This window comes from Bos mutus, chromosome 3 (assembly GCF_027580195.1).
Source record: "Bos mutus isolate GX-2022 chromosome 3, NWIPB_WYAK_1.1, whole genome shotgun sequence".
In the NCBI taxonomy this organism is placed as follows: domain Eukaryota; kingdom Metazoa; phylum Chordata; class Mammalia; order Artiodactyla; family Bovidae; genus Bos; species Bos mutus.
The window spans coordinates 32,771,776-32,782,583 of record NC_091619.1 but is presented as its reverse complement, the minus strand read 5'-3'; the positions used below and the strand labels follow the sequence as shown (position 1 = coordinate 32,782,583).

Below are 10,808 nucleotides of genomic sequence, written 5' to 3'. Positions count from 1 at the left end.
GCCTTTTTCATCAAAACATTAAATGCACATCTGCATGTGGCATGAACTGTGAGTGAGCTGTTAAAGGCTTGCTGCTACTGCTGTTCAATCACTTAAGTCACATCTCTTTGCAACCCCATGGACTGTAGCCCACCAAGCTCCTCTGTCCATGGGATTTCCCAGACAGGAATACTGGAGAGGGTTGCCATTTCCTTCTCCTAACTGAGTAATTTTAATTTCAATTTTAATTGACTAAACAGCCCCTATGGCTAGTGGCTACCATATTACACAGTGCAGCTCTATATACTGAAAAAGAGCCACAACACCTTACTGTTAGAATTCAGTTAATAAGCAAGCTCATGAATCAAGTCAGTGCACACTTGTTATGTCTATCTGCCCAATCTCTCTTTCCCTTTCTTGCTAATAGCAGTACCGAGCTCCCAGCCCCACTCTAAGCCCTTCTTCACAAGGAGGTAGGGCATGAGATCCAGGCTATAACACAACTTCTTCCTAGCCGAAGAATAATGACCAAAGCCAGGACAGCCACACCCTTTGCTTGAAATCTTCGGTATTTGGAAGTAAAGTACTCTCTTGATCAGGAGTTGTACGGATGGAGCCCTAGAACTGCTAGCTATCTTATTCCTTGATACACTGAGGCTCCTAAGAGAGTAAAACCAAAACTAGGATAAAGATGGGCAGAGTCATGATTCTCTTCAAGCTTTTAGATCCAGTGAAAAATGAAGTCAACTACATCCTTTTTTTCTCTCCTTTCAATTGGATAAGCCAATAAATTGTTTTTTCTGCTTATGTTATTTTTAAGTCCTAACACTCACAACCTAAAAAGTTTTAATACAATTCTCAAAAAATTTCTTAATGCCAGGGTCATTAGCAAAATAGTAAGACATGCAGGTCAGGAAGCAACAGTTAGAACTGGACATGGAACAACAGACTGCTTCCAAATAGGAAAAGGAGTACGTTAAGGCTGTGTATTGTCACCCTGCTTATTTAACTTATATGCATTGTACATCATGAGAAACGCTGGGCTGGAAGAAGCACAAGCTGGAATCAAGATTGCCGGGAGAAATATCAATAACCTCAGATATGCAGATGATACCACCCTTATGGCAGAAGGTGAAGAAGAATTAAAGAGCCTCTTGATGAAAGTGAGAGGAGAGTGAAAAGTTGGCTTAAAACTCAACATTCAGAAAACGAAGATCATGGCATCCGGTCCCATCACTTCATGGCAATTAGATGGGGAAACAGTGTCTAACTTTATTTTTCTGGGTTCCAAAATCACTACAGATGGTGACTGCAGCCATGAAATTAAAGGACGCTTATTCCTTGGAAGGAAAGTTATGACCAACCTAAACAGCATATTAAAAAGGCCTGGCATGCTGTGGTTCATGAGGTAGCAAAGAGTCAGACATTACTTTGTCCACTAAGGTCCGTCTAGTCAAGGCTATGGTTTTTCCAGTAGTCATGTATGGATATGAGAGTTGGACTATAAAGCAAGCTGAGCGCCAAATAATTGATGCTTTTGAACTGTGGTGTTGGAGAAGACTCTTGAGAGTCTCTTGGACTGCAAGGAGATCCAACCAGTCCATCCTAAAGGAGATCAGTGCTGAGTCTTCATTGGAAGGACTGATGTTGAAGCTGAAACTCCAATACTTTGGCCACCTGATGTGAAGGGCTGACTCATTTGAAAAGACCCTGATGCTGGGAAAGATTGAGGGCAGGAGAAGGAGACAACAGAAGATGAGATGGTTGGATGGCATCACTGACTCGATAGACATGAGTTTGGGTAAACTCTGGGAGTTAGTGATGGAAAGAAAGGCCTGGCATGCTGTGGTTCATGGAGTGGCAAAGAGTCAGACACAACTGAGCAACTTAACTGAACTGAATCCCCAAATGACTATCCTGAAGAAAGGACTTTTAATGTGGTGATTAAGGTTAAGTGAGGTCAGAAGGATAGAACCTTTATCCCACAGAACTGCTGGCCTTATAACAGGGAGAAACAACAGAGGTGTCTCTCAGCCATGTGAGCACAGGGAGAAGGCAGCTATCTGCAGTCCAGGAAGACTCCTTACCAGTACCTGACCTGTTGGCACCCTGATCTCAAGACTTCCAGTCTGCAGAACTGTGAAAACATAAATTTCCATTGTTTAAGCCAGCTACTCAGTCTGACATTTTTGTTATGGGAGCCCAAGTTGACTAATACAGGCACCCAGTATAACTCCCCTATGGCAGGTTACCACAAGGTCCTTCTTCCGGGTCAAGCAGACTCTGACTAGCAAAAATAGTAATATACTGATCTTTTATTATTCCACGCTCAATCTTGATTTCAGTTTAAAGTAGGTTTTTAACTGGTTTTTGCTTTTTCAAATAAAAATATCAGCCCACGTATCTTGAATCTCACAATCAATTCAGGAGCATTACAAGAATACAGAAAAAAAGTTTTTAGTGAATTATAAGGGAGAGAAAAGCTGATAAATCATATAGTCAAACTCAAGCAGTAATCCTTTTAATTTTTCATACTTTATTCTCTATATTGATAGGTTAAGAAAGTGAAATCTTCCTAAGTACTGATTCATAGATAATGCTTATAAGCAGCACACAAAACATTCAGTTTCACAAAGAGTAATATCCAGTGATCCCTTTAAATGCAATTTTAATCCTTACTTTCAGCTAAGTGCAAGAATAATACAATGAGCTAAATACACACAAAACTTGTGAACTACAGAAGTGGTTTCCATAGCCACACATGGTTTTAGTCAAGTATGCATTTTCAGAATAAATAAATACTAACAAATATGTTAATAAAACACTACCCCAAATGCTTACCTGCCATCAACTTTTCAGCAATGCCATTCCTGCTACTGAAAGCACTTTCAGAAGTTTTAATCTGACCTGGGAAAATGAGTTCTTTTAAAATCTGACAAACAGTATAGTATACACCCCAAAGATTTTTAATCCAGTATGTCTTCCAACACAGAACCATTCATAGGAAATGCTTAGTTTCTCAAAAAATAAAAAAATTACTCTTATCTAAAGAAGAGTACTAAAACAAATCATCTTAAGACAAATAAACACTCCTACAAAACGCTGTATTTTCTAATATTGTTTTCTCCTTAAAAGAAACACAAACCAGTTCACCATCTTTTAATAACTTACACTACTTTGGTCTAAAAGCTTTAGAAATATATGAAACACATCTTAGCTATCAAAGCCAAAGGTGCCATTTAGATTTCACATATTAAACAGCTACAGTACAACCTACAATGGCACAAATATACATAAATATTAATTCATCATTGAGAGGGTCAAGAGTCAGAAGAAACTAAATGGTTTGCAAACCAAAGGTACTTTGACTTACATGTGGTCATTAAAATCTAATATGTAATTCAAGTAGGGTAATATAATGGCAGGTAATTAAAGGCTCATATATCACTCTAAAATTGAAAACATGAAAATAAAGCCTGAAAACTTTGTGGTTCTCCATTTTTCATTCACATGGTTAGGTATCAGGGCCTTACTGTGGAAAATACAGTTATTAAGTATGGTTTCTCCAGAAGATAATGAAGCTTCAGAAAGTACAAAAGGTGTCAAGATCCATAGTTTGCTTCATCAAATGCTTTTCTAGCGCGTTTCAATTCTTCATTCATAGTAAGCAGATCTTTAACCCTAGCAAACTTTCTTGGGTCCTTTCGAATCAAGAAGACGATATCTTCAACTTGTACCCGACCTTGTCTTCCAATTGACATTGCCTTATGAGTCTATTACAAAGAAACATATTAAATTCAATTAATTTTTCAAAAATCTAACGTTTTATTTTTTTAATTACAATGCTAATGAGTTTGAAGCCTTCTCTTCTAATTATTACAGCTATTCATTTGTGAATTGTCTTTCTATTAATGTTCTTTGTCCACTTTCTACCATTATTAGCAATGTTTCAGTGCTATATAGACATTTTTTACACTAAAGACATTAAAACTATCAAATCCATTGATGTTTCTTTTTGTATTTTGATATACATAGTTGATCTTCATTTGTATAAAATGATTTTGTAATTTCTCTGTAACCACCCACTTCATTTAAACTTTGTGTCCATCTTGGTAGCTAATAAATATTGATGGCTTTCCTTTAGACAAATCTCATCCCCTACCATTACATAGTCATACTGTGTAAAACCAAAAACTCCTTGCAGCATTATTTCTAATGACTGAAAAAAAAGAAACTAAATATTTAATAAGGCACTTAACAAATTTGAGTACATCTAGCCAATTAATATTGTGAAGCCATCAAAAATATTAAAAGTATTATGCAGTGACACACAGAAACGTGGTAGACTTACCCAAGTGAGAAAGCAGGCTCTATGACTGTATGTACTACATGATTTCAATTTTGTAAAGTTTTAAAATATGTGTAAAAAGACAAAAGAATATTCACAAAAATCTCAGCATCAGTTATCCCTTGGTAGAAGGGTTATAGCTTTTTATTTTCTTCTGGGCACTCTTTAATACTTTCTAAATTTAATATTACTTTTATAAGCAGAAAAAGATTTTTAAAAATGCATACTCTCTGACCCAGTAATTTTACTTCTATTATTCTTTATGAAGGAAATAATCCAAAACAAAGGGTAAAAATTCACAGGAACTGAACACAGCCAAACTCCATATACCCATATACATGCATATATATCTCCCTCCATCCTTAATGATAAACGGTAACCAGACACTTCCACAAAACAGGGACTCAAATGAATAGTTTTTCAAAAGAATGTCACAGTTCTATTCTAAAAGTTAGAATTTCAAATCCACTCCTCAGTTAACTGAGGCCAGTTAAAAAAAAAAGTCTTACCATTTCAGTGATGAACTCTATGACAAGGTCTTCAAGAATATCTACTGATTCAGTATAAGGATTCTGGTCATCTCCAAACCCATACATCATACACCGTACTATAAAAAGAACAATCATTTTTGTTTACTTAAAAGAACTTGACTTACACTTTTTTCATATTAGAATTGAACCAAGGTATAGAAGATATTGGTATAAAAGTATATTTACATTATATTTGTTGTCTCCAAGTATGAATTTTGGTGTGAAAGGTATTAATCACTAGCTCATAAGCAACTTTTCTTACCTAGCCTTCCCTAGGTAGAAACTACCCTTCTCGCCTAGCTACCGAACCCTGATATCAATATTCTTCCCTAACCTCTATTATCTACTCACCAACAACCCCAGAATACCTTTAAGTAGGAAACTTCTTGGCAGGAAAAGCATGAGTAGCAATGGTTTAAGTTATGTTTTTGGGGGGAGGAGGGCTGGAAAAAAGAAGGCAAAATCCTTTATGATACAACTATAAGGAAGAGGACATAAGAGAAAGCTCCAATTACCTTCTTACAGGAAGAACTGGTTAATCAAAAGGAGAAAGCAAAAGCTTATAATACAGAATCTTGACATTTTATTCCCTGGATCAAAGCAACGCCAGTGAAGCCCTTTTAGGCTTCATAGAAAATGCAAAAGAGAAGAAAAGTATAATACAAAGTAATAAAAGTAACTGCTAATAGGTAAAACCCTTCATGGATCACTGTCTTCTCTTGGTGAAAGGGCTTTCGTACCTCAATGAAGCTGAGTCATGCACACAGAGCCATGCAAGACGGATGGGTCATAGTGGAGAGTTCTGACAAAACGTGATCCAGTGGAGGAAAGAAAAGCAAACTACCACAGTATACCTGCCACTGAGAACCCTATGAATTGTATAAAGAGGCAAAAAAGATATCACACCAAAAGATGAGTCCCCCAGGTCGGAAGGTATCCAATACACTACTAGGGAGGACAACTACTAATAGCTTCAGAAAGAATGAAGCAGCTGGGCCAAAGTGGAAACAACACTCAGTTGTGGATGTGTCTGGTGATGAAAGTAAAATCCAATGTTGTAAAGAACAGTATTGCATAGGAACGTGGAATGCTAGGTCCATGAATCAAGGTAAACTGGATGTGGTCAAGCAGGAGATGGCAAAGAGTAAACACCAACATCTTAGGAACCAGTGAACTAAAATGGACGGGAGAGGGCGAATTTAATTCAGATGACCATTATATCTACTACTGTGGGCAAGAATGCCATAGAAGAAATCAAGAAGGCCTCATAATCAACAAAAGAGTCCAAAATGCAGTACTTGGGTGCAACCTCAAAAACAATAGAATGATCTTGGTTTGTTTCCAAAGCAAACCATTCAATATCACAGTAATTCAAGTCTTTGGCCCAACCATTTATATATCCCTTACTATGTGCCAGCCATTGTTGTAAGCTCATTTAATCCTCATGACAATTCTGTGAAATAGAAACCACTATTATCCCCATTATATACAGATAGAAAATTGAGGCACAAAGTTAAGTAATTTACCCAAGGTCACACAGCTAGTGAGACTCAACTTGAATTTAAACTCAGAGAATCTGGCTCCAGAATCTATACTCCTACCCACAACACTTACATTTCTTCGTAATTTAGGGCAGATGGGATCCATATGGCTTCTTATCCTATAGTCTATAAATTCCCAATCAGTCCACAGACAAGCTTTGAGAAGTCCTGGAACCCTACTGAAATTATATAGAAAAATTTTATACATTACTTGTGTGTGCACTTTTTCTGGAAGAAAAATCAATTTGGATCAGACTCTCAAAGGGGTATGGTATATATGTGTATGTGTGTGTGCTTAGTCGCTCAGTCATGTCCAACTCTTTGCAACCCCATGAATTGTAGCCTGCCAGGCTCCTCCATCCATGGGAATTCTCCGGGCAAGAATACTGGAGGGGGTTGCCATGCCCTCCCCCAAGGGACCTTCCCGACCCAGGGATTGAACCCAGGTCTCCCCCACTGCAGGCAGATTCTTTATCATCTGAGCCATCAGGGAAGCCCAAAAGGGGTATATAAATACTAAGAAATTCTGTCATGTTAGAAATGTTTTCTATTTTGATCTGACTGCTGGTTGTAAGTATATACAAAATTCATCAAGCCGTTCAGTAAAGATTAGTATAATTCACTGTATGTAAGTTTTACGTTTAAAAAAGGCGGGGGGGCGGGGGGCGGGAATTAGGCCTTTAAAAAAGGCCCTTTAAAAAAGGCCCTGGTGGTCCAGTGACTAAGACACTCCACGCTCCCAATGCAGGGGGCCCAGATTCCATCCCTGGTCAGGGAACTATATCCCACATGCTGCACCTAAAGATCCAGCGTCCAGCAACAAAGAGCCAGCACAGCCAAATATGTAAACAACAAAAGAAAGAAAAAAAAAGGGAAGGGACTCCTAGAACACTTCTAAAAGTAGGAAGGAGTACATTAAGAATAAGTCCTAAAAAAGAAAAGAGTAATTCCTACTTAGGAGAAGCAAAAGCAGGCAGAACTAAGAAGAAAGCAGACCAGGCCCGTGGAAGAAAAGAAAGGGATGACCTAGAAGCCAGTCTGGGATAGAGAAGTGCCCTGGAGGGTTTATCCTGGCAAGAATCTTTAGGTTCAGATACAGGAGGGAGAAAACAAACACAAGAGGCAATATTTTCTCCCTTCTCTCTTTTTTGGGTTCTGGAAAAAAAAATTTTTTTTGTTTTTAAGATAATTTCAGACTTAAAGAAGGGCTGCAAAAATAGCATGGAGTTCCAGAATCCCTATATCCAGTTTCCCCTTATGTTAATATCTTACACAACCAAAGACATGTATCAAAACTAAGAAATTAACACTGGTACAAGTACAGAACTTACTCAGACTGTACCAGTTTTTCCACTAGTGTACTTTTTCTGTTCCAGGATCCCACACTATTTAGTTGTTGTGTCTCCTTAGTTTCCTCTGTTCTGTAACAGTTCCTCAAACTTTCCTTGTCTTTTACAACCTTGACACTTCTGAAGAATACTGGTCAGTTATCTCGTAGCGTGTCCTTCAGCTTCGGTTTGTCTGATGTTTCCTCATGATTAGGTTGTGCTTATGCATTACTAGAAAGGGAATCACAGTGATGATGGACCTCTTAATGCACCATATCAGGGGTACCTAATGTCAACATATATTACTGGTGATACTAACTTTGATCACCTGACTAAAGTAATGTCTGCCAGGACTGGATTCTCCACTATAAATTTAATATTTTCTCTTAAATATTGTGAAGAAAATACTCTGTCATTAACATTGTGATGGGGAGAATTCATCAGTAGGGAAATATACTTCACTGGAAAAGGAAAAACCTATTAGATAGGAAGTATGTAAACTATATTTGGTTAAAGAGTCTGTAAAGACATAAACAAATAGAGAAGTGAATGCTTTGAAATTTTGTGTTATATTAGCAAAAAAAATTTCTTAAAACAAAGAATGTCTAGGAGAACAGATCTTGGTCAAGTAAGATACATGAAAATTCAGGTAAGACAAAGAAACAGCTGTGAAGATTCCGAATTCTTGTCATCACAAAAATAAAGAAATCCAAGTGGAACAAAGGCTCTGGTAAGAAGTATCCAAGCATCACTCTGCGATGCTCTGGTGTAGTAACCTTCTTATGCCTACCTAAGAACTGTGTTAGTCACTCAGTCATGTCGACTCTTTGCAACCCCAAGGACTGTAGCCCCCCAGGTTTCTCTGTCCATGGAATTCTCCAGGGAAGAATACTGGAGTGGAGTGCCATTCTCTCCTCCAGAGGAACTTCCCAATCCAGGGATCAAACCCTGGTCTCTTGCCTCGCAGGCAGATTCTTCACCGTTTGAGCTACAGGGAAGTCTCCGTAAGTAAAACCATATACGAATGGAGTAAATAACATCAGAAATGGAATAATGAGTGGTCAACTTTAGGTAAGAAATTGAGATATAGGAAAGGATTTGAATGGCTTAAAAAAACCAAACTACTTGACTCTGTAGTTTCAAGAGCATTTAGGAACTGCTTATGTCGGAACTGGCATAAGTAAACCAAGTGTTCCATGTGTTGCCTGATCCACACTCAGCCATAACTATGTATAAAGGACCAGGATTGGAAGATGGAGAGCATGTTCTCATGGTGCCTTTCAGGTGCTGGCCTGAATCATCAGTAGTAGAAGCAGCTCTTCTTGCCACTGCCATAAAAGGTTAAACCTGTCTACTGAGGGAGGAGAATAGACCCAAAAGGTGAAGATTTCGAATCTTATGATCTCCATGCCACTGGACTGCCTCACATTGTTCACCATCTTCCTGCCTTGTCCACTGCCTTAGTTCAAAGCCCCAACTTAATTCCTACCCTCAGACCTGTTCAGGATCCAACAGAACCTTCTGCTTACAGTCAAAGGAGTCCCTGCTCCAACTGATGAAAGATAAGGGACAGGTAAAGTAACGGAGGTACGTTCTTACTTAGGACCTGAATTGAAACACTGATCACACATATTTACTTAAAAAATTTAAAAACGTATGTCTGTGTGAGCCCATATATACACCCACATATATAAACATATAAATTGGGGTTAGGATCATTACTATCTATGAATCACAGGTTAAACAGAATTTATACGCAAGTCTGAGAATACTGTCCCTGAAAAGAAACTCTTAAAAAATCACTGTCAAGTACTACTTACATTCTTTAGAAAAAAGTCTCTTTCTTTTACCCTGTCCACCTTCTGCACCTCCTCCAATTTCTTCATTTTCTTCCTCAAACTGAAAGTTAAAATGTATAGATATGTCAAATACTGCTTCTGACATTTTAATAATTAACATTTTTTTTTACATCTTCAACACCAATATCATGCCAGAAAGCCTAAAACAAGCAGCAAAAAACAATGAAACTTTAGCATTTTGGGGGCATTAAAACTATCTCGCCCAACTTCAGACTCACGCAGGAGTGGCTTCTACAATGCCCCTAACAATCGTACTGCCTCTCCTGGGGGAGTTCCAACGACCATACATTCTTTTTTTTTTTTTTAAAGAAAGTTGGTCTATTTCTAGATAGTTTTACTATTAAAAGAGTTGATATTGAATGAAAGCAAGCAAAACTAGTATTTGTTAAGCATTTCTTACACAGTGCTAAGAACATTCCTCAAGTAAACCTTAAGCCTATTTTATGTCATGAAACCTGAGGCTCAATTACTTGCTCAGTGACTTGAGTCCATTATTTTTCCACTATTTTACAGTAAGTGTACAGTTTTCTTAGCACTTGAATTGTTGTTGCATAATGAGCCCTAACAAATGCTAGCTTTGCCCTCTGATGATTCTCTAAGTGATTCAAAGGGTATCTGGCAAATATGAACCAAAAGTAAAAGGCGGGGAGCCACCTACTCCTCCTGCCCCGCTTACAAAAAGGATGAATCAGAAGAAAAAGGCTAGCCCGGGGAGAAGTCCCCGATTCTCTCAGCAGAATCACCGAGGTAAAGAAGCCCAATTCTCCACTGTGCTTCCGCTACTGTGCTCGAGATAGTAAATTAAAAAGCGGGTTGGAACAGAGGCAGTCACTCACGGTGGGATCCTCTTCTTCATCTGCCATCCCACCAGCCAGCCACCTCCTCGGCGCGCCCGCCTCCCTTGGAGAGCTTTTTACTACTTCCGCTGCCTCATTTCCGGTGATGGGCGGGGCCGGGGCGGGGCCTAGCTGAGCCCGACCTGCGGAAGAGGATCAAGCACGTCCCGCCCAGCGGTGAAACCTGAACAGCAAAGGATAAAGTCTCTGAAAGTAGGAATTAAATATTAGCATAGAAAAGGGATGAGCTAGATGGAGAGTATCTCGTTGTCACCTTGAACTTGCTTCTGCGTATCAGATCACTGCTTCCTGATTCGGTACTGCGAAGCTTTGGATCATTGAGTGGCTAGCCATGGGTGAATTTAAACAATTTGAACAACTTAGAGT

At 38.6% G+C, this 10,808-nt stretch overlaps 1 protein-coding gene across 1 annotated transcript; it reads right to left on the bottom strand.

Moving 5' to 3' along the window:
- Nucleotides 1–2,495: 2,495 nt before the first annotated feature.
- Nucleotides 2,496–10,503, bottom strand: TAF13 (TATA-box binding protein associated factor 13). Its single transcript, XM_005891326.3, has 4 exons — nt 10,422–10,503; nt 9,547–9,625; nt 4,837–4,934; nt 2,496–3,752 (listed from the first exon to the last, which is right to left on the bottom strand). The coding sequence occupies exons 1-4, from the start codon at nt 10,446–10,448 to the stop codon at nt 3,582–3,584; spliced, it is 375 nt and encodes a 124-aa protein (XP_005891388.1). The 5' UTR covers nt 10,449–10,503; the 3' UTR covers nt 2,496–3,581.
- Nucleotides 10,504–10,808: the final 305 nt, after the last annotated feature.

Bases quoted from the DNA above. Each gene is read 5' to 3' on its own strand.
- TAF13 (XM_005891326.3), bottom strand. From the start codon at position 10,448: ATGGCAGATGAAGAAGAGGATCCCACC. The intron at 9,626-10,421 runs GTGAGTGACTGC...TTTAACTTTCAG, and splicing joins ATGAAGAAGAGGATCCCACC to TTTGAGGAAGAAAATGAAGA. The intron at 4,935-9,546 runs GTAAGTAGTACT...TTCTTTTTATAG, and splicing joins GAGACTTTTTTCTAAAGAAT to TACGGTGTATGATGTATGGG.